Source organism: Netta rufina (genome assembly GCF_964035555.1).
Source record: "Netta rufina genome assembly, chromosome: 19".
In the NCBI taxonomy this organism is placed as follows: Eukaryota; Metazoa; Chordata; class Aves; order Anseriformes; family Anatidae; genus Netta; species Netta rufina.
The window spans coordinates 3,646,981-3,671,448 of record NC_140143.1 but is presented as its reverse complement, the minus strand read 5'-3'; the positions used below and the strand labels follow the sequence as shown (position 1 = coordinate 3,671,448).

The 24,468-nt window shown below is 36.0% G+C and overlaps 1 protein-coding gene across 2 annotated transcripts in view; it reads right to left on the bottom strand.

Annotated features, from left to right (window-relative positions):
* PITPNC1 (phosphatidylinositol transfer protein cytoplasmic 1) overlaps window positions 1-24,468 on the bottom strand; it is an 88,279-nt gene that overhangs the window by 5,790 nt on the left and 58,021 nt on the right. Inside the window, exons 6-9 of one of the 2 annotated variants that reach the window (XM_084298752.1) lie at window positions 15,007-15,102; window positions 6,388-6,543; window positions 5,588-5,651; window positions 2,055-2,173 (exon numbers count right to left, since the gene is read on the bottom strand). In XM_084298752.1, coding sequence (XP_084154878.1) covers window positions 2,055-2,173; window positions 5,588-5,651; window positions 6,388-6,543; window positions 15,007-15,102 — 435 coding nt within the window. The remainder of the gene's footprint in view (window positions 1-2,054; window positions 2,174-5,587; window positions 5,652-6,387; window positions 6,544-15,006; window positions 15,103-24,468) is intronic. The other variant, XM_084298751.1, reaches the window with a different exon arrangement.

Genomic DNA, 24,468 nt, shown 5'->3' with positions numbered 1-24,468 from the left:
CTATCATTCTCTACTCCTTCTCATCCATTGTTGTCAGTTTGTGTGACATCTTTGTAAATCTTGTGGTATATGGCATTCCTTTTCAAGACTACAATTTAGCAGTTTCATTCAAGTTTCATTAAGGCATTTAATAGATTCTCTGAGTCCTCAAAGCTCAAAAAGGAACCCAAGCAAACAAACAAACAAAAAAACAACTCAGAAATATAAACACTAGCATTTTAATCAACACAAAATTCTGGTATATCTGAGTGTCTGAGCCATGGGACTGGCCATAGAGCTTACCATACAAAAGGCAAAATGATGTATTTTCAGTACATCGATACTTTTTAATATTAGCCAGCTGCATTCATCTGTAGCCTTGGCTGCAGATGTTAGGTAGAAGAAGCTTTATGTTGTATTACAACATGATGTTAAATAAACAAAACCAAACAAGTTGCCAGCTGCCTTCTCTCCTCACTGCAGATTACATTCCAGGGGCCTTTTCAGCCCACAGAGCTGTGCCAGTGCCAGTTATTAGGAGGGAGGACCAAGTTCTTTTCAAATCTGAGATAAGTGGTGGAAATAAACAGGTGGTCTGTTAAATAAACAGGAGGAACTGTGTCTCCAACACCTACTTGTGTTGGAGATAGATTTGAACCTGATTTGCTGATTTACACTTTATTTTGCTCTGTAACAGTGTGTAGTCTTTCTGAACTCAAACTGTTTGAAAACACCCCAACATCAAAGACCATGAATTTATCTCAGCTATTTTTGATTGAGGACTCTTATATAAAATAAAATAAAGCTTGTCTTAAATGAATCAGAGTGAAACCAGACAGGATGATTTCTCAGCTTACTGGCCATTTAAGTGGAAATTGATTGAAGTTTTACTACAAGGTATCCTCCAAGACTGTAAATTTTAAATTCAGACATGAAATACTCATTATCCCTTCAGCTGAATTTTGCTTTTTAACTTATACTCACCTTAAATTCACCTCTGTTCTGATATACTCTCAAGTAAAACAAGTCCTTGCCCTGAGCTTAGAAGGCTCAGACTGTGAAATATATCCCTGCTCTTTCTTTTTTTCATAAATGACAAATTCTGTCCTGACCTCAATGGTAATTTTGCCACATGGGAACTCAGGATGGCAAATTTCATACAAAGCCAAATCCTGAAGTGTAGAGCCAAAGTCTATTCACTGAACAGGTAAGGAGTAACCTTGATGCCAAGGAACTGCAGCAAAACAAACACAACAATTGTCCTCCTGTTTATCCTGTAGATAACATCTCATACTGGTGAGAATTTTTACTAAGAACAAAGGACTTAGGACTTCAGGCCTTGCCCCACAATTGTTACTTGAGTAAAACCATCTTTGCTCTGTTCACAGAAACAAAGAAACAATAACATTTTTAGATGCAGATATCACTGCATCTTTTCTATCTGCAGATACTAATAATTTCCAATGTTAGGCATCCACTGGAGGTGCCTAAATTAGGAACCTGCAGTCTTACGGTTTCCAGAATCTGAATCAGAGCACCTGCACATCAATGTGCCCTTTTTCACGGATTGCTGGTATATACTTCTGAAAGTACTTCTCACCTTGTTGGTAGCTAATCAATGATGACATTAAAATTAGTGAATAAGTCATTAGCTTTCTTTCCTGGTGAAGCAAAGAATTTTATTAGTCCCACAGAAATTTTCCACTCTCCATGTTCCTGGCTTTTTGACTGAAGAAGTCTGAACTCTTGCATTTTTATTTTTTTTAACTATTCAAATATAGAACGTAGAACTGACATTTAACTACTGCTTTATGCATCCAACTCAAATTAGAGAATTTTGTTTTCCCCGAAGACAGGGACTTGTATGTGAGCCCAACCCCACCCTTTCTTACATCAGTGGCAGTTTACAGTGCAAAAGAAAGGATTGCACTTCATGGAGAAAGATTCTGTTCCTGTTGAGGCAAAATTGCCCAGAAATTCCACTGACTGATCAGCAAGATCAGTTGGCTGCTCTTCTCTGATCTGTGCAGGTATATTACTTAAGGATGGGCAATACGTTTTAAAAATTGACATACTCTTGCTTTGGCATGGCTCTCTATTTCATCCACAGTAGATGAATGTTGGTTGCAAACTTTAATGTTGGTTTTTTCATGCATATTTTTCTCGTATTCTCGAACATCATCCATAGTCATATCTGTAAAAAGTTCAAAATTGTTGGCATTTTCCATTGATTCAATGCAAACTTAATTTCTTAAGAAGGTTCTAGGAGTACATAGTCTTTCAGCAGAAGCCAAAAAAGATTTAAAAAAAGCATGGAGCAACTAGCTTTATGAAATTTGACTCATAAAGGTAGTTATATCAGCCAAGGAAGGTGTAAGAAGGTTAAGTCAAAGGGAGTCAGAGAACAGGAAGGAGTGGAAATTGTTTGGGAGAATCTGTGTAGCATAAGGTAGGCAAAAAAGTATTGAAGTGCAGGCCTTGGCAAAAGCCAAGATCTTCTAAAAAGATTTTAGAAGATCCCTTAGAATAAAGGACAGATACAGAAATATTGTAAAGATTTACTTACCTTTGCAGGAACTTTCTAAAAGATTTTATATTATCTTTGCATAGTGTGTCTCAAAACCAGCAAACAGTTTTACTGTTAAAACACACATCACCTCAGATTCCAGAAGCTAACACTTAATTACACCAGAAAGTGGATTAATAGTGAATATGTTAATAGCTTTGTAGCCTCAAGCCATTTAATGCATTATAAAAATTACACATACTTTACAAATAAGGGTAATTCTACTGGTAGGATCATTTATCATTGTCTAGGCATGCCTGATGTTGTCCAACTTGCAAGTAGTATGTTAAATGCTTGCTATGCAACTCAAAGCAATCGTTAAAGATTTAAAGACGTTTTTGTCGTAAATCATACTAATAGTAAAAACATTCAGAATCCAATTAGCTGACTTGTGACCTTACTCTTCTGAGTATTTTACTTATGAGTAAGGTAAAAGTGAACACAATGGCTGTCACAATTTTGGTCCATTCTTTGCAATTATTTCATAATTACGGAGCTTCATGAAAATAGACATCAACCTTTTATACATACAATTTAAACACCACTTTACTAGCACAGTACACTTGGAAATGTGTACCATTTTTGGTAATGTACGCCATGGTTCTGTTCTTGAGGCTATTGTTTTTCTCAAGTTGATTATGTGCCATTTGGATTTGTGCACTTTGTATCACAGCACTTCTTGTTATGCGATATGTGGGTCGTGATGCATTTTATGAGACAGCTCTTAAGGAAAGATATAACTGTAGCTGTTATATTAGTAGCATGCTGTAATACTTCATCAGTGAAAATGAAGTGCAATCTAGAATTTTGACCAATATAAAACAAGGAATACCACTAATATACTCTTTCAACCTTTTTTTTTTTTTTTCTTTTTTTTTTTTCCCCGTTGTCTGGAATGAAAGACGAGCTAATAAGCCATGTAGATAACATGCTAAGATGCATTTTGCCAAGCAAAGAACATGCTCTTTATTAGTAACTAACATTCTGAAAGTAGACTTTTCTTAATAAAGCTAAATACAGTTTAGTAAAGAAGACACATTCATACTTACAGTAGCAGTAAGAGTAATCAATCAGTAATATCAGTAACAGTATGCTTGATAACTGATTTTAATATACTGGTTACTTGATTCAGTTTAGCTGACTTGCACCATCTCAGTCTTTCTCAAACTTTAATTTGAAAAGGTAATAATTTACAGCAAGCAGACTCTTTAAAAAGATAATGAAATACTCGGTTCTAGTCAGCAAGTCTTACCACCTGCTATTCTCAGAACACTGCAGAGCTATAAAGACAGCAGACAGCACAGAGAGTTACCTAAATTAACATTCTGCACTTTCTTTTCTTCTTCCTTTGTAAGCCTTGCTATATATTTAGTCTTTATTCATATCTATTTTAAAAAAGCCGAGATTTTTCAGGTTTTGTACTTCACCTGACAAGAACATACTAAAATTACAATATATTATTTAATAAGACACATCATGACAGTAAAAATCCACAGATAACTGTGTACTGAGGTATTTTGTTTGTAGAAGCAGTATTTTTGACAGGGTATATTAAGAGTTAAGAATCTGTGGCTAAATTTTTTTGGGCCAAAACTATTCCATGTGTTTAATTTCATGATTACTCAGTTGTCATTTTTATCAAAAGCTCTGCTAAAATGCAGATCACTCTTGGCTTCTCAGTACTGTTACTTTGTCTTGTCTTCAAGAGGTATTTTGGGGGCAAATTTCTGGGCTCAATTACTGTGTGAAGTCAGGCTTCTTTATTTAAAGTCATCAGTTAAAATTTCTTTGTTTTCTTTGATTATTTTATACATAAAGTCAGAACAGTACATATTAAAATCAGTCATGGTTCTAATGTTATAGAAACTATTACATTTTGTAAGAAAAGTCAACACAACTGCATCTGTTCTGAAAAATAACTGTATCGATTTAAATCAGCTGTCAAAAAGTCAATTTAGAAAACATCTTAAGTGATCTACCCAGGGAAATAATTTAATCTCCATTTTTTTTTTTCTGTTTTGGGGAATAAACAGCAGAAGTATAGTCTAGTCAGGTAACTATTGTTCTCAAAAGTCCTTATCCTTATAAATGCACACACACAGGAGACTTCATTTTGTGCAGGAAAATAGTAGATCACTACATTTCAGGTAAGAAATTAAAAAATATATATATCGAAACTTAAAAAAAAAAGCTCTTGGAAGTCTTCCTTACTGGGTATAAAATTATTGCATTAGTTTATGGCTACGCAATAGAAGTAATATATATATTAGTAGATTTCAGTATTTTTATAATCATTACAGCTTAAGCTTTTTCATGCACTATTCAATTTATAAGATATTCTCAAAGATATTTATATTCCCAAATAACTATTATATGTTAGATGGATATTTTATCTTCTACAAGTATCTATGATTATGGTTTTATCTTACTGAAAATACACGTACAAAGGACAAACCCTGTGAACTTATGCCCAATACTACAGCTGGTGCATGGATTCAGAACAGTTTTTGCATGCAGCTGCTGTTCAATCAGACCCAGAGGGTTTTATATTTATATTCATTTTTCAGAAAGGACATTAGAGTTCTATCTTTTTGTTATTGCAATCCATATTATCACTTTAAAACCTTCATAAAAAGCTGAAAATGTGTTAGATCAGAGGCCCTAGGAGTTTGCAGTATGGAAATTATTAATAAGAAGCTTTAATAAAACCTGCATGCAGCTCTCCATATAGATGACTCTTGGCAGAGACAAGAGCTTCTATCTGCCTACAGTGCAGGATGACTGGACTGATGTATACTCTGAGATGCATAGGATATAGAGGCATCCCTGTATGATGCCTACCAGCTGCCAAAAATACAATCTATCCTTGCTAGCAATGAACCTGCCATAAATGAACTCCGTATGTTCCAGAGAAACTGAACGTATTTCTGTCTCTTTCATGAACAACTTATGCTAGGACCTGATGGTCTATGAAAGCAAATGGAAAATTGTTAATTGTGATATGCTTTTTATCTCAAAGAGCTCAATTTGGAGAACACTTACCATACCACTCATCAACCCAGGCAAAAGCCTGCCGGTGACCGATCAATAGTATATCTCTGACCACCTGTGAAACAAGGAAAAGGTTAAATATCTTTGCAGCACCAAAACATTTTAGAAAAGTGACAGTGTTGACTTTCAACAAGATTTAATGTGAAAAATATTCTGTCAGTTTTATCTCTAAGAAGACATACCCTAGAGAATCAGACATCCTGGCTCTGAAGGTCTTGTAGTCCAACCTCCCACTCACAACGGAACTACTGCCAATGCTGGATCACATCAGCGTGGCTTTGCCTAGCATGGGAAGCCATTTGGGAATATGTACTGAATCTCATAATCTTTGGGAAAACAGACTGGAACTCTTTTCCTTTTCCTTATTAATTCTTTGGATAAGTAGAAAGTCAACCCTCTGAAAAGTATTATCATTTGCCTGTTGTGCCATTCAGTAATTCATTTTTTACTAGACTGATTGGAAAGCTCTCCCACTATCTGTAAGAAACACTGTACATCACTACAACTTGTACATTACTCATTTATACCCACAAATCCTTTAGCTCATATATTTATCACAGCACTGAAAATATTACTGATATTTTTTCTCAGCCTTAGACCCAAGTAACTCCAGGCTTTGTCAAGTTTACACCCAGAGATGAACTCTTTGGATTTGCTCCAGACCTCTCAGACCTTGAGAGAGATTCAGCTAAGCCTCCTACCTCCAACATAGTCACAGTTATATTCCTGTGCAGGATAGTACTCAAGTTCTGCTTACGTGAAGGATAAGAAACAGCTCTTGTTTCACTGACCTTATGTACAAATTGTTCTACTCTGGTTTGAAGTCCCCAGACTTCAAATTTCACAGTCACAAGTTTGTAGGAACACATAATTGGCTGATGGGTCTCTCTCCAGCCTTCTTTTAATTGGCCTCTTCCAGTCTTCTGTGACTTGAAATATTTAGGATCCTGCACAACAAAGCAAATATACTCAGAAATCCTGGAGAAGTCCTCTTTGTCTGTCTGCTGAAGTAAATGTTTTGGTAAGATATAAAATATGAAAACACTAATAAACATCATGAAAAAGTAAAATGAAATGGGCTTAAATGAGCGCCAGAATATAATAATGTCCAATCCTGTCTTTTATGCCTGTCTTTTATGCCAGTGAATTGATGGCATTCTTGGAAGCTACTTTGGAGCTCATTTGATCTAGGACATTTTCTGCTATAGGAAAATATGTTATTGCAAGTCATTCCAATGCAATGCACTCCAAGTGTTACTTACGGCCTTTGGAAGCAATGAAGCAATGTTGTTTCTTTAGGACTTGTTTTTACACTGCTCCCCCAGTGTGACTTACAGGTGCTTTTTATCCATGCCTGTCTTCATGAGATCATGTCCAGTTTAAGCTTTGACGCATCACCACTGATGTGACCCTGGCTGATATTTTGCAATTTTAAGTGAACTTGTATATCTAGATCTCTGCCTAAGTATGAAACTCCAATTTGGCTATTTCTATTTACAACTGAGTTATGATGCTTTTGGGCAAAACTATGAAGCACTGATTTCAACACTGGCTGTCTTTAACCAACTGTAAAATCTACCAGTGTTCACCTGTGTTGCCTTGCCCAAAGCTGAGATCTGGGAAGCCCTTTTAAATTCATCTTTTATTAGAAAAGCTGTTAAACATTTATATAAGTATGCTTTAATTATGTGCTCAATGGAAGATGATCAGAAAAAGAAACTAACAAATCAATAAGGCTACTGGGATTTTAATTTCTTCTTTCCATTGTGATCTTACATAGCATTCAGCACCATTCCTTTTTCCTAGTGTGTGCAGTTATCTCCTGACTTGGTTTCTGTTTTTTTTTCCATAAACTGAAGCGCTGTCATTAAAGCTTATTTACAAAGTTCTAATGAGGTGACAGGCTTCCTTCTCTGTGAAAGTCATTGCTTTTATTGCTGACATGTTCTTTTTCTAAATAGAAACTTTAAACTTGCAGTATAATAAAGTTTCAAAGTTAAATCACCATAAAAAAACAATTCAGCATCATCATATATCATAGCAACATACCACTGTATATCACAACTCATAGTCACATGCTGTTGCCATTCTTCGCACTCAATAAAGCTTGACCTCAGATTGATCTAGATATTTTCTGGCTGAAAGAGCTGTTTTATAGCTGATTACTGCCTGAAGCAAGCACTATAATAATAATAAAGTAAAAAGAACTAAGATGTAAAATTCTAATAGATGGTTCCATAAGTAAAGAAATAGATTGAAGAAAGTATCATTTTAAATATTCCCGCAAAATACTGCAGTATAAAATAAGTATTTCTAAAAAGGAAAATCAAAACAAAATAGTAATTTTATGTAAGGATGGTCTGCTGTTTCTTACATACACATACACTGGTGGGATGAAGCCATTGTCTTCATTAAGCACTCTGGATACACCCTTTAATAATACTGAGTGTTAAGCAGGGATACTTTTATGTCGGTTCAGTGATAATCAGATCCATAATGGAGTAACATCAATACAGTCCAAAGAGATTAATGTAATGAATTTGAGTTGCTACCAAACTTTCAAAATCCTTAAATAAAAATTAAATAATGAACAGCTACACTGCAGGACTGCTCAGTCATAGATAAGACTTGTGTCTTGTTCAAACCGCAACAACCCTTGGTTTTAGTTTGTTTGCTTATTTATTAATTAATTTAATAAGGTTAACCCATCAGACAAGTGGATTCATAATGGAAGTCCTTTTTAAATTGGTGGCCCCCAAACAACCCATTTACTGCAATGCAGTTCACCCATGACATCACTCCTAGTTCCAAACGCTTTTAAGAGTGCCCAGAGATGGCACTTTTACTTCCCTTAATCATGTCCATTTTTCTTGAAGGACATGCTGTGTAGTCACAAATTGGCTGGACAGCTTCAAGCAAAGAGCCAGGCAATGATGGACAGTATAGGCAACTTGTATCTAATAGCTTTAATGGGACTGCCTGCCTTTCTGAAAACGTTAACATATTGGTACTACAAAATTGTAGACTGATGAATGGAAGCCAGGAGAAAGAAAAGAATCAGAGAAACAGATTTCCAGACTGCTGTATGAAAGTTCAGTGTGTTAAAGACGTTACTGTGTGCTTGCCTGGGTGAGTTAAAACTGGTTCACTGGGAGCAGTATGTGAAGGCTGTGTATAAGCTGAGAAGTGCAATGTGAGACACACAGCCACATTAAGCAAAGTGAACATGAGAGTTTAATCTCTTCGTCATCAATTCAAAGGGCATAAATGTTTTACAGCGGTGAGTTGCCCTAAGTAAAATTAATATCACTGGCTGTTTTACCCAGATGCTAAAAAAAATTAGGTACTTACAGTCTCAGATTATTTTAGAAAGATGCTAATTCTTGCTCAGGAGTTGCTTGTGCTATGGTTTATGTGAGAAAGTATTTAGAGGAAGAATTTCCATATGTTTCCTTATATTTAAACCTTTATTTGGCCTCTGCTGTTGGTCACAGCCACAGGGAGCATCCCAAGCCAGAAAGACCTTTGGTGTGACCAGGACTGCTAATGTTACACTCTTCAGCGTCTGGTTCCATTGAAATCAATGAGAACATTGACGTGAATGCCACAACCCAGAAGGATTTTAAATGCCTAACTCACTGCTTTGAAATCTCAGATTAAGATTCATGGCACGGAACCCTTTCTGAAATTAGGCACATCAGGTTCTTCTAAAAAAAAATGAAGCAGTGATGATATTTTTTTATTAAATGCAAGTAGAAAAAAGTACCAGTACACAGCACTGCTCCTCCTCCTGACCTTCATGTTGCAGCTGATTAGATTAGTCAGGTAGGACAAATTAGATTCCTGCATCATGCCCACATCTCTCCAGGTCCTGGGAGGAAGCGCTGAGCACTCCCCATACCAGATCATGGATTTTCCTTTTTTTTTTTGCCTGTGAAAGGTACAGCAATTTGCCTAACACATACCAGAGGCACCAGGCTGAAGTGAAGAAGCATATTCTCTAGGCCATGAATCATGGCAAACAGAAGCCTGAAAAACTTCTATCAGTGACTGGAAACCAGGCAAGCTGATCCTACATCTGAAACCATATTCATGATATTATTTAGGTCATCTATTTTATGTGTACCTTATTTTTGCCACCCATGCCTTCCTTTCTATAGAACCCATCATCCAAAGAACACTGCCTCTGTTCACTATTTTCCTCTTAATTTGTCTACTGGCAAAATCCTCAATCTGTTTTAAATGTAATGGCATAGCAAAAATCTTTTTTGTTTAAATAACCTTCCTGTGCTTTTATCAGACCCAATTTATTAGGAAAGCCCATCTGGCAAATCCTTTTGCTAAAGAGGAGTAAAACCTACTCTGTATTTGTAATACATTATTGCCAGGTGCAGAGTGATTTAAAAATAGCACTTCTGCTAACATAGCAGAAACATCATTACCTGTGAGCTGGGATTATTTGAGAATAAATTATAAAACTACAGCAAAATTAAGTAAAAGCCGCAGTGGGATGGGTATGGTTCCAAACATGGCACTCTCCCCGTGTTTCTTACTTAGGTCACGTCTGTCAGATCCCAAGTCAGCACACTTACAGTCGGAAATCCCATTATTTTGTATTTAGCATTTATTTACTTAGTGTACCTCACGGACTGCAGACATCATTGTCATCAGATGTGGAACTGTAACCCCTGCTCCAGGAGGCAAGCACTGATGTGAAAATACAGCACTGGCTCATTGTAGGGCCTTTTCAGATTTAATTCTGAAATGTTATTTTTCACTTGAAGTGAAATAATTAAACACATTTGTTGCTTATAGGAATGTAACTTCCAAATCTTAATGTGCATACTTTCCCTTAACTATGCCATGGTATCAGGCATGATTTGAAGATCCCATACTACTCTGCTGCTAATAGGACCACCCTCCCTTTGTCTGTAAGGTGGAAGCTTGTATGAGACACCTTGCTCATCTCATGACTGGTCTGTCTCAAAAATGACTTGCTGGTTGTATGGTCATTTTAGCACTGAAAAGATCCTCAAGCTGCATATGGTCTCCACAGGTGAAAGTGCATTGTGCTTAAGCCATACATCCTATTCTCTTACTGGATGGTATCCAAATGCCCCCAGAAAAAGATTCTTCCTGCCTTCCTTCTCATGCATGGATTCATTTTTTTCAGACTCTTACTGCAATATATTCCACCAGTATGCTTTTGAAGTTGTCTTTTTTTTTTTTTTTTTTTTCTTCCTTGTTTAAGCTGAAAACCAATTTGTTTGATCTTGAATTTCAGAACCAATCCTTCATGGTTTTAATACATGGGATCTGGCATTTCACCGTCAACTCTAGTTGCTAGGTTTTGGATTTTAGCTTACTTAGCCTAGTGCTCTGGAAAGCTTTGTTGATGTTAAGACGCTACTATAGAGATTTATTTGGAGTAATTTTTAAAACACATTTTTTTTCCCTTTTTGAATTTCCATAAAAAGTGTGTTTTCTGGAAGAGCCAGCTAAATACTTAAAGAATTATAAATACAGGGACAGTTTTGAGGTGTTAAATTATGATAATCCAGTCAGCCTTTATGTGAGCTCACAGCTGACTTTAGTAAGTAAAAGGGTATTTTCATTTGTTTTAATGTCCAGTACTGAACTATGGTACTGAAAGCTACATGCACTCACTGTGGGAGCTGAGGCAGCTGCATTATTTCAACCATCATAGTTTTCTGGATAAGGCATGTGATGGATTCAGAATGTGACAGATTCAACCTGGACAGTAGAAAGGCGGACCTACTACAGTGCAGCTGTGATAAAGTCAAAAAAAGGCAGCAATTGAAGAAGGAAACTGCAGCAGCTGCACAAAATCTTTCTATTTGAAGGTAGCTTAAAAAGTTTATTCCATGTGTCCAACTCAACTGCTTTGTTATAAACAGGAAATGAAGCACTGCTAATTCCGAGAACTTGAATATAGTGGCAAAGAACATTTTGCTCAGTATCTCATATCTACAGTAAATGTTTCATTTCAGTGAATGATTCACTTGAGGCCCTCACCCTTCAGCACAGCTCAGTTTTGTTCTTTTCTATAATTTAGATAAATATACATGCCTATATGGGGAATATGTGATGGCTGGAGATACTTATTCATTGATGGTAAAGTCACAAGGAAATAAGACAGATCCTCTTACCTGTAGGATTGTACTTCCTTTATAAAGATATAATTCTGTTTTCAATGTAACATGTACATTCAGATTTGGAAATGTATGACTTATTATAGAAAAACAGGCACACCTATTAGCTTAGATCTAGATTTAAGCTTTCTCACTTTAGAACCCTACTTTTAAACATCTTAAAACATTAAGCGGTTTTAGGTCCATGTTTATAAAAAAGCTACATTTACGGTGTAGGAGCAGTGGTAAGGACTCTGGTGGTCACTTACCAATGAGGTTCATAGATGGTCATTAAGTTAAAATTAACAAGCATTATCTGCTTTGGGATATCCAGAATTCCTGCAGTTTTACCTCCTGCAGTCTTCTAAAAATGCTTCCATAGAGGACAGAGCTGGACTCTGTGCGTGTCTGTAATAGCTTACAAAACTGTCTTCTGAATCATTATCCACCTTGTAATTTAAGTCCTTTGTGCATGCACTGACAGATAAGCCCTCAACTCTTAAGGGTGTTCAAATCACTTAAGTGATTCTGGTCGAGATCACTCAGTATTATTGGCAGAGGTTCCTTCAAAATGTTCCTTAATGCAATGACAACCCTTCTTAAGCCTCCAGCTAACTATATTTTGACTTTTCAATGTCTGATGCTTTGGGTCCCTTGGATATCTCATGAAGCCTTCAGTGGTAATTCCAATATTATTGCTTCTATTAATGATATCTGTGCAATATATACACTACCATATCATTTGATTATATAAATAAAACACTAAAACTGCTGAAGTTAGTTGTGAAGTTAATCAGTGAATAATTTGATGCACAAGTGCAAAGAAAGGTTGCAGTCAAAATGTAGAAAGGAATGAAAAATTTAAGATTTGACACAAACAGCTTACCAAGGACAAGTGAACACTCTAAAGCTAAAAATAACTGAAATCACAAATACTAGCTTAATTGCAACTGTGTAATTAGTACTGCTTGATCATATCAGAAAACCACCTCTATATGTAGGCTTATTAACAAAACCCAAGCAGGTTAAGTAGTGTACAAAAGGTTTAAATTATTTAAGCTACTTCTCTAATATACGAGTAATACAGTTAGACAATGAAAGTTGCCATTAAAAACAAGTATATTTTAAATTGAAGAGGGACGCATTTTAATCAGGATATAAAAGAAATTTAAGGATTATTTCTATAAGTATGCTGACCCTGATAAGAACTTGTTTAATTTTAAGCATGTGAAAGAGCCATTGAAATGAAGAGATTACTGACATGCCTGAATTTAAATCATTCTCATTGCTCTTTCTGGATCAGAGTCAGAACACTTATCCAGTCGGATCTATTTCTTAATCCTGAGGATTGTACTTCACTTTTAATCTTTAACCTTAGTATCAATTCAGATTAAGTGATGTAAAACCAGCCGAATTATTGTTATTAGTGTAATTAAAATACCTTTTAATTATCTCTGAAACTGTTATTTAGAAAACACAGACCATTTCTCGTTTATATATAGTTACTTTTTTAATACCGTTCTGATTGAAAACAGACAGAAATTACATTTACAAACATTAAAAATATTTTTATAGTTCCTAAATTATGTAAGAGACCTCAGCAGGAATGGGAACTTGGCTTCATGTTCATCATATGGTAGCATAAAATACAGAGTTTGTAAACTTTGGAATTCACTGAATTCAGCTATTATTAATTCAATTATCAATTACAGTATGTGCACAGTTAAATGCTAAGGTGTTCTCATTTTGCAGGAATTCTGAAACAGAATTTGGAAGCCAACATATAAGTCATCCATCGGTACAGAAAAAACAACAGATGCTGGTCTATTTTTGTTGTTTAAAACCATAAAAAAGATTCCATTTTGCTTGGAATAAGGTCTCTAGATTTGTCTTTGAAATACAACACGGATTCAAACTCTTTTCTCACCTAAGATGAAGCTGGTTTTGTATATCATGAAATTAATCATAAGAAAATTATGTTTAATAGTTGGCTCCAAAAAATGGGAAAGCTGAAAAACTAGATGCTACCATCATGTTTACAATTTGTGGAAGCGCACACACTAAAATGAAAAATCTTCCATGATTTCTTTAAAACATGGTCAAATACTGATACGTTCAATAACAGCAATCATTCCTAAATGGAACCGGACAATCATGGAGTTCAGATAAGGTGATGGGACCAATAAGCTGCTTCATGAGGTGTTACATAATTTTTGGTATGTAACAGAGTGGTTTTATTACCCAAGGAAACTAATAAAATTACTTTTCATTCTACCGTAGACCCAATTTTATTTTATGACCAGGACATAAAATTTCAAATAGGATCTATAAATAGAAGACAACAAGTACCTGACTTTTTAAGTCTGAAAAGCATGTCTCCTATGGTATAAAAATATATTCATTGGCAAGTCTTAATTTTCTATCCTAAAAATGACTGTGTAGTCTCACTTTGTATAGTCAAACAGCTGCCATACTCATTGCCAGCTATGAATATATACTTGGCTCCAGAGGCAAATCATATCTCCAAAATGAAATGCAAGCATAGATCTGATCACTTCTCTCTAGTTACTCATTCTGAACCATCATTTTTTTACGTCTAATGTCAAAACATTAAGACCACATCTTCGTTTGCATGGTTGTTACTGATTTCAGAATAGTTAATTGCATTGACCCAAAAGAAACAGTCAAACAATCAAATATACATGGGAGCAATTTTCAGGGGAATTTTAGGACAGCGAATGCATCTGCTTGCCATTGATGCTTTTTAGCAGATTTATTACATTAGGTAGTATTCAGTCCCTCTTGGTCTCACGTCATGGTTGCCCCTGAGCAACTGTGCATCAGCCCTATTCTCACTGCAGCATGTTTGTCCTTTGCCTCAGGCTTAGACACTTCACATGACTTCTTTCTTGGGGTGGGATGTGGATAAAGAAACCAGTAATGTTTAAAACTGCTCAGATCTGCAAACAATTAAACGAGCTTCCCAATTCAAAGAAATATCTTTTGTATTTTGAATGAAAAGGACACAAACTGATAAGGATATAAAAGCAATTCAAAAAGTTGGAGCAATCTGTAAAAGAAAGTGCCAAGCAATCTAGATAGAGAGGTTGCTATCAGCTTCCCATTTAATCAAAAGCTTTTAAAATTCTAGTGACCACCATAATTTCATATCAAAGTAAAATTGTTTTGATTCCTATCAAGGCTTTACTGCAGCCTCTTACATTCCCTTCATCATTTCACAATCAAGTTGTCTCTTACCTCTGATTCTTTGTAATAGCGCTCAGGAATTTCATCACTGGCAATATCAATAAAGCAGACTTCTCGTTCCAGATCTTTAGCTTCATTGTCAAAAATCTGCAAGAGTTAAAGAAACATAATACTAACAGAACAATGTACTTATAAAACACACCTGGAATGAGGGTTACAAGCCATTTTTGATAACTCATGCAATGGAATGTATTCAGACTTCCACTTGCATGGCATCTGCTGTAAGACACTGTGGGACACGGTCACATTCTCTAGCCTAAGGCTGGTGCCAAAGTGTATGGAAGCAGGCAAAAGAAAGAAAATGGATGCTATCAAGATCATACGTAAGTAATGTGTTCTTGTTAATTCTTTAGGACCTGGCCTTGGACACCAAGCTCCTTGTTCCATGCAAGGCAAATGATGGGCATATATGGAAAATACTCACTTTGCAGCACAGTATATTTCTGTGACTCTATCCATAATTTAATCATTTAGGTATCTTAGTGACCCATGGGACTTGGGCTTTGTCTGCAATAAATTTTCACTCGTGATTTTGGAACTTGGAAATAAAAGGCTATCATGAATTGGTGCCATAAAATTCAGGGAAGTTGTGCATGCACTGTCAGGATCAGTAACAAGCTAATAATGTGTGTTGGTTTTTTTTTTTTCATTTTTTTTTCCTTTGGGGCACAATGTTCTACAGCTAACATTTCCAGGAAGCATAAATATTGTTCGTTTGTTTTTTAAATACATGTAGTGAACACTGTTCATTTCATTTCATCTTACAGAAACAGTTAAGTATACAAAATGCCAACAGCTATTCAATAACCAGAATGCTACTTCGGTATTTCTGAAAGAAGTGTAGCCTCCCATATAAAGCATTCAAAGTGAGCAATGGAGTGCAGTGAACTAGTGTACCAGCTGGTAAGAAGAACATTGCTCAGGAAAACATAATTCAAATAAATGAAAAGCTAGTTTGACTACAACTCGAATTTATCTTGGAGTGAAATTGACTTCACCTTTCTCTACTGGAATATAAAAGGCAACACTGAATGCTTACTGGACTGGATATAAAATGTTAACATCTGAAACTGCAGAAGAACAGAATGAAGGGAAACTCTGGACTGTTTCTATGTGTATGCTTACTTTGTTCCCCAATCCTTGTTTTGCAAAAAAAAATATGTTGATTATTTGAAAAACAATTGAGCTCAAAGGTCCTCTCCCTGTAACGTTCTTTCTCAGTATTGGGATTTTTTTTGATAACTTTAATGTCTTATGTATATAATATAAGTTGGGTTTTGATAAGCTTCTTTGCTTTCTCTTCCCCCTACTTGCCCCTCCAAGAAAATCCAGGTATACAGTGCAGCACCTTGACAAAATCAGTTGAACTATTTCTGGAACAAAATGCATTTCACTATATACTCTGAGCTTTAAGTAAAATATCGGAAATTTCTCTTAAATGGGCATCACCAGGTCAACTTAAGCCCTGAATCAGCACCTGGTTTAAATATAAGCCTAATACCGTTAAGCAGATGCATAACTTTGCATGTTTGCAAGGATCTAAATGTGGACTCTTTCCCAATAACTCACCTGAAGATGCACCCTGCTCTAACACAGGCTTGATCTACATACTGCACCTCTAACTAATATAGTTTTGCAGTCTTTCTCTCTCTTTAAAATGCTTTGCTAGAAGTGCAGATGGCAGATGCCATTGCCAATCTGTCGAAACCAGGATGAATTTTTAGCTATTTCAGCTATGCCTTATTTGCTACCTAGGCACTCTCTGACCACTTCCTCCATTCCAAAAGTTTGCTGAATGACATTCTCACTTCTCTGTGCTAGCAGAAGTTTTTGTCTAATCATTTACACTTCTCCCCTTCTTAGATTGTCCTCGTAAGATTTGCAGACAGAGATTTAATCTTCTCACGCTATCAGCACTACAAAATAAGAAGTCATTAGAGAACAAGACTGATTTCTTTCTTAGCTCTAATTCTCTTATTGCCTCTCCTAGCCACATAATCTGGGATTCTCTTAAAACCTGTAGGGAGGATGGGTTTATTGTGTTTGTGATCAAAGAGACTAGAGAAATTTAAGTTTTAAGGGAAGAGATTAAAGGCCATGGAAAGAAGCATAAGGCTCCCAATCTGTGCAACTGTATTTGCAAATGTGCAGAAAATGAATGGTGAGAACAATCTGTGTCCTTAAGATGATAAAGAAAGGCAGAATATTAAATATTATATTGGAAAGAATTGGACATGCTTTGCATTTGGAAGCCAGATAATTAACAGAGATTGAAATACACAATCAAATGAAAAACAGGGCAACGTTCAGGCTGAAGTGTCTTTTATGGCTGTTTTCTTTTTTTTTTTTTTCGGTGACAGCTTCTTTAAAACAGACTAACATTTACACACTTCCAATTTCTCAGAGGAATGAAAACTCATGAAGAACATTATTTAGATTAATTCACCTACAGAATGACAAAAAGTGGAAGAGAGGCTTTAATTGGGTCATTTTTACAATTGTCAAGTTGTTCCTTTTGTGGAAAAATGTCAAAAAAAAATAAAAAATAAATAAATAAAAGCCCTGGCAGATGATCCTAAGAGAGATCGCTCAGGACACTGCAACAAAACAAGTGCTGGTACATTTAAGTTTCTCTCCTTTGTTTCCTTCATGGCCTGCAATGACATGTCCTCGCACATACTTTGCTGGTGACTTCTCTTTTCCCTGTAGCCTAAGCCAGAACATTAAGATTGGGTATGAGTTGATGGTAAGAAAAAACAAAGAATCCACCCCTCCCAAGCTCCTTTCCCATTTTTCTTCTTTTTCCTTTTTCTTCAGGCTAAATTGCTGACTTCATTCTCATTCAGATATAGCTAATCCTGAAGTTAACTCTTATGGACAATCCCCAGAGCTAACCTGGTTTGGCTATAAATAGTAAAAAGCCAGACACAGCCGAATCCATTGATTATATTCACTCTGGCCAGCTCCTGCTACGACTCCAGGGTCAACTGTGCACTTGTTTGCCTTGGCTTTGTTCCATAATATATGATTCTCTCTTGTGATGGTTTGTTTACTGTCACTGAGTGGAGAAAAGGGAACTGCATTTTTTTTTTCTTTTAAATAGCAAGAATTACTACGTAGGATTACTTTACTATACAAGGAGTTTGTGGTCAGAAGATGGTAATAACGCCGGTAATTTGCATTTTAAACACCAGCACAAACAAGACAGGAAATTTCCTGTGGAAACAGTTAAATAAGAGGTCGACTCTGAAGTAAAGACAAGTTGTCAGAGGTGAAAGTGCTGAAGCAGCCTGCATAGAAAATTCAGTATTCTAAGCCAGTAAGCTTGAAAATGGCTGTGGCTTTCTCTGGAAGCAATTTTTCCATCCCCTCTTAGGCTATGGGTGAGAGATCTCTGTGTTATTCTTACTTGCTATGTTAGATCCAGATAGTCAGCCACTCATCAGCAGGGAAATGAAATGGGGAATAGCTAAAAGATTTTCTTCTAAAACAGCAGAACACTTCTAAATGAATTACAGGCAGGTAATATGGGAGCAAACACGATTATCAGCCTGTGTGCTAAGTCATCAGACACCCATACCTGTCAACACCCAAACTTAAGGCAAAATGATTACACCGTTCAATATACAGCACGTGAATGTAATTTATTGAAATGACAATTTCTATTATAAATCAAATTTCCTCTTCTGTTAAATCCTTATTTGAATCAATATCTCTGCCTGAAAGCATTAATCTTTCCTCTCCGCCTCCCCATCTCCGCTGCCCTGCCAGCAATGCCAACAGCCAGCCCAATAACCTTAAATCTCTTGCCAATATTTGGACATTAAAAGGTAACAGCCTAGTGGGATAGGCAGGCTATGACATGAATAGCACAGAAATATCTTTATACATTAGAATTTGAAATTGTATTAGATTTATATCAGATTTTCTGACGACTACATTGATTCATTCAATGTCATCTAGCTCTAAAAAAAAAAAAGGAAAAAAAACAGTATGTGTCTCGGAGAATCCCCAAGCTTAGATGCATATATGCAACAACATATGCTCATTTTTTCATGCAAATATTGATATTTCACTGGAACTTTCAAGTTTTCTTTGTATTTTTGCTCATCCCTGAAATGTAGTCAAACTATGCAACCTGCAGTTACTGAGAAATTTGTAAGATGACAAGTGCTTTCTGTGCCTAGAAAACATATATATACATCATTAATTGGATGGTTTAAATCTAGTTTTCATAGTTAATGAATAGGCAGAAGTATAACTGCAGTAAGGACTGCAAGAATAAGCTATTTTTTTCTCTTAAAAACAGGAAAATCTGGCACGAAGCCTACTCTCCAACTTGAAATTCTAATCTCCTTAAATTGCCATCATCAGAACTGCCGGCTAGTCTCCAATTTATTACAACAGCATCCTTTAGCAAGTATTGTCGCCTGGTCCACTTTAACTCTCATTTTTCTTAAGCAAAATTTGGTCCAAACTAAAAAAAAAACACCTACTCTGAACTTGTTCTATGGAGTTTTATTCAATGTGTAACTTTTCTGTAAGTCATGTTTGAAGCCCAGTACCCCTAAAATCCAGTAATTTGCTTTTGAGATTTACTTTGGCAAGGATTACAGGAACTGACCAATTTCAACCTCATCACCGGCTAAAACTATTGATGTGGGCACGCATAATTGGGAGCAATTCTTCAATGGAAAAAGATTGAATCCCTTCCTGACAGCAGTAAATTTAGCTCACTGAATGGCAATGTCACTGTCTGCCCCAGTGAGGAAATCACAAAGGCAGTTAGATATTTATAAGCAACCGTGCTCCCTGCTCCTATTTGTCTCCATGTCACGACTCCTCTATGATTCCATTTCTCATAAAATATCCATCTCTTATAAAATATCTCATTTAGGTCTGTATTTTCTGAACAGAGAAATGTAGTTTTACATAATTACACCAAAGTAGCTATACCCGAAGACCATAAAACACTGTCAATAATATTTACTGGCATTAGCTTTTTAAAGTCACATCTATTTCAAGTGCTGGATTTACTCAATAACTTTAATAGTTCACCAAAATCAGGAAGTAGAGGCACCCGTTCGCATTCTCTAACAGTAGGGGCCTTAGGTTGTGTTTCATTTTCATTGCAAATTATAGAGGAGATAAACACATACTCAATACCATCACACAGAAAAAGTTCAGGAACAAATAAAATTATCCCCCCAAATGAGCCTAGTTTCGATTTTGATTTGTTTTGCAGTGATGCCTAAAAGGTCCCTGAGGATATCTGCAGAGTGATGACTTGTAGTTCAGTGGAAGGCAGTGTTTCATGGCAGATTCCTTAAATAGTGAATTTACATTTAATGTACGTGCTGTAATGAAGTTTGTTATCACCTAGTTTCATGACGATAAAACAGGAAACAAAAATGGAAAAAAATACCCTAAAAAGAGCAAAACTAGATACAGCTTTTCTTCTTAAAGAACTGTAGTTAAAATTTAAAAAAAAAATGCATATTTTTTACTTTAGCCAAATGTTTTACAACCAGCACTTCAGAAATACACACTGAAGATGAAGCATGATGAATGCCCAGTACCGTACACTGGGTCACTTCCAGGACTGTAGAGTTCGAACTCACTGATGTCAGTGAGGGCGCTGCAATTTACAGGGGCTGCATATCATACGCCAGCTATTAACTAGCTGGTTGTAGCATGTTCAAGCTATTAATGTGTCAAATGATACTGATGCTAATTTACGACTATCTGGAATACAGAACTGCCTCTTGTTTTCATTTGACAAATGGTCATTTCGAGACATGCATTTTCAACGCTTATTTTTGAAAGGCAAGAAACAAATTGATAATTTATTTTTCTTTTCATCAACACAGAATTATCGCTGCAGCTCTGATGACTTCATAAGCATTACTGAGAAATATACTTACAAAAACTTGGCCCATTAATACCCATACTTTGTCATCTTGAAATATAACTGCCTCAAAATCTTTACTCCACAAGTTCATTACTCTTAGGAATGTAATTCTTGCTAACACATATCATGTCCCTTTTTAACAAAAAGAGGACTACGCTATTTTAAGGTCTTGCATGTTGTTTTTTAATAATGAGACAGCCATTGAGTTTTTCAGAGCAAAATGTCATGCTACAAAATGCAAGGCAGTGTAAGTTTTTACCATCATTTATAACTATCGGATCATTTTTACAAGCTGTACTTTTTCACTTTCCCCAGACACTATCAGATGGTAAAATTCATTGCCCAAATATCAGAAGAAATAATTGCATTACTAAAAAAAACACAAACAAACAATCTAGCATAATGAACCTTCTGCAACAAACAGGAAAACTGAAATGTCTCTGATTCAGTGACTTGCTTGAACAGTATCTGCCTTCACTTTACAATCCATGAAAACCACAGACTAATCATTTAGTCACTAATGAGCAGTAACTCATACCACTCCTGCCTGTGATTCCTGACCATTTCATTAATTAGATAACCATAACAATTCTCTACTGTTGAATTTACGGTTTTAATATTCAACGTGGAGACTTCACATATCCGTATTCAAATTCCCTAACTTCTCCTGTGGGCAGAAAAGTGTGCACAGAGTGATTAACGCACACTGGTACAAATCGTCCCTGTTCACTGCGGCTGTGTCTTGTAGGCACCTGCACTCCCCTCTCCCCAGCACTCCCCACTGCCACCTTGCTTTAGGTAAGCAGCTGAAGCAGCCTGTGTTGCATTTAAGAGGAAGATGCAACAGGGAAGCAATGTTCTCATGTACTCCGCAGATGCCACCTACAATGTCACTTACATTTTACAAAACATTCTAATTTTTAAGAAATTCCATTATTTAATCTAAAATAATAGTAGAATAAAAATAAGCTCTCTCTTTTTTTCCGTGTGAGAGGAAACACTGAATAGCCTAACTCATTGGTCTAGTTTCTAACACTGCTAATGAAGTACTGTTACACTACACTGCTATCCTGCTACCTGTAAAGCGAGGTGGCAGTAACGTACTGATGTGTTCATAAAACACTGGTTCTGTTTTTTTAAGGAGGGAGTTGCCATGCAAACATAAATGCAATACAGCAAAATCAGATGTGCTCTGGCACTAAAAATCACAAGTGGATGGATTTATGGTACTGCACTCCTGCCATCAACACAAAGTTCATTAGTATTTTATCTAAATACAAGATTTTATTGTCCGTTGCTCTTTTTGGCAATGTTCATATTTGTGCAAACTAAGTGCAATCTTTAGCAGATCATAATAACAATGCTTTAAGCACATTTAAAATAGCTTAAAATTATGGCAAAGTCTAAGACAGAAAAATTAAGTTCCAAAGCAGGAATCGTTCTCTTTCACTAGTTACTTATATCAGGATAGTTGGGAAGAAAAATCAGAAGGATGTTTGCATCAAGATATATTGCAGTAATTAGGTAGAATCTTACCAGACAATGCAACATATTAAATAAAATAATAATACACTAGTCTCCTAAATGACAACAGGAAACTGAGAACATTTATATTGCTTTATTCTACTAATCAATGTAATTAGCTTTAGTATCCTCATATCTAATTATTGCTTTCTACAATCAATATGTGCTTTATTAGATAGTATGGAAATGACAAATAGATCAGAGTTCAAAAAACTTTACGATCTCAAAATCTAGAAATAGCTTAGTGAAAATCTGCCATGCATTATTACCCTCATTATTGTAATATTAAATTTCATTCACTATATTTTGCATTACAACTGCAAATTTTACCTGAGTATTTTTTGGATAAGTTCTTTTTCAGCCAAAGACAATAGCTGCAATGAAGAAAAATACAACTATCTACGGAGATCTCTAGAAATGGATGCTGTAAATGGATCCCTGTTGTTTTCTGCCTTTGAAAACACAGTGACACTTAATCTAAACTTGTCTGTTAAGAAGGAAAAATACACTTTGCATTTTCTTAAGTGAGTCCCAGTCCTGATGTGTTCAGTTTAACACAAGTCTCCCCATGGGCTCCAATGGGCTCTCAGGTCTCTCCACATTTATTAACCTTCCTGCATCTCAGTGCTGTACCACATCTGTGTCACCAGGTAAATGTCACTGGATCAACACAAAAATACGTAGATCTTCATTGGTTCACCCTGTTTGCACTAGCACGTAACTCCCAGAATTACAGTTCTTCTAATTCAGCTTCTTTTTCTTCCCCTCACTTCAAATCAGGGTCAATTAAAGATGTTAATCTTGGCAAATATTTGCCTGGACTATGACTCAGGTGCTTTATATGAAGCTGATAAAACATAACTCCACTGGTACTCCTGTTAAAATTACATTTTGAAGACCTGGATTCAAGAAGCGTTGATGTTCTGATTTACATAATCTGAGTCTCCTACCTGTGTTACTTTCATCTCAAATTCTCTGGTTGGGACTATTCATGGCTTGATTCATAGTATTTTAGCTACAAAGCTGACACACAGAAAAAAAATAAAATAAAATTTACTGGTTAAATAGCTTCAGTTCTTCCTGTCAGGCATCAGTACAGAACGTGTCTTCTTACTGCTGATATTATAATGTACCAGAAGACTAATCTACACCCTTCTGAAACCAAAGGTGTGGGCTTGCTTTGAATTAAAGTGCTGCCAAAAAGTAGAAGTGAACATTAAAAAGTGCATAAATTACATAATGCAGAGCTCAGATAGTTGGTAATATAATACACTTCTTTTTCCTCTCTCACTGATCTAAATCTGTTTTAGTCTTGCAGTGCCTGAAAGTTGTTGGTGTCTGGTGGCTAGTAGTCAATCTCTGTCACGTTACCATTGGGAAAGTGTCTGAATGCCAAAAATATTATTCAATTAGAAATCCAACTGGCTTCAGACTAGATGTTAGAAAAAAAATAATCTTTATCATGAGGGTGGTCAAACACCAGACCAGGTTTCCCAGCAAGGTGGCTGATGCTCCATGCCTGTCAGGCATTTAGAGATTCCCTTCATAGTGTTGTAACTTTGGGTTAGTTCTGGAGCAGTCAGGCAGTTAGACTCGATGGTCTTTGTAGGTTCCTGCCAACTGAACTATTCTAGTCTATTCTAAAATTATACCTTGTTCTTTTACATGTAATTATTCTGCCATAAGCAGTGCAACAGCCGTCAGCCTCATCAACACAGGCCCAAGGCAGTGAGGGACACGAAACTCCCATTTTAACCTTAATAAGCTTGCTACAGGGACATCTCTGGGAACTAAAAGACTGTGTCTCAGTTCCCTTTAAAATCTGCTTTAATGCCTTATTCTTTCTCATGGAAGAGTTTAAACACTGCTTCATTAGGTCTCTATATTACAGATCAATTTTCCAGATGTTTTAACCTGCATTTCACACCTATAAGAAACTTCTTCCTGTAAGTCTGCAACAAACAGCAATTTAAAGCATGCCACCATCAAACATACAGAAACAGATTTGTGTACTCATC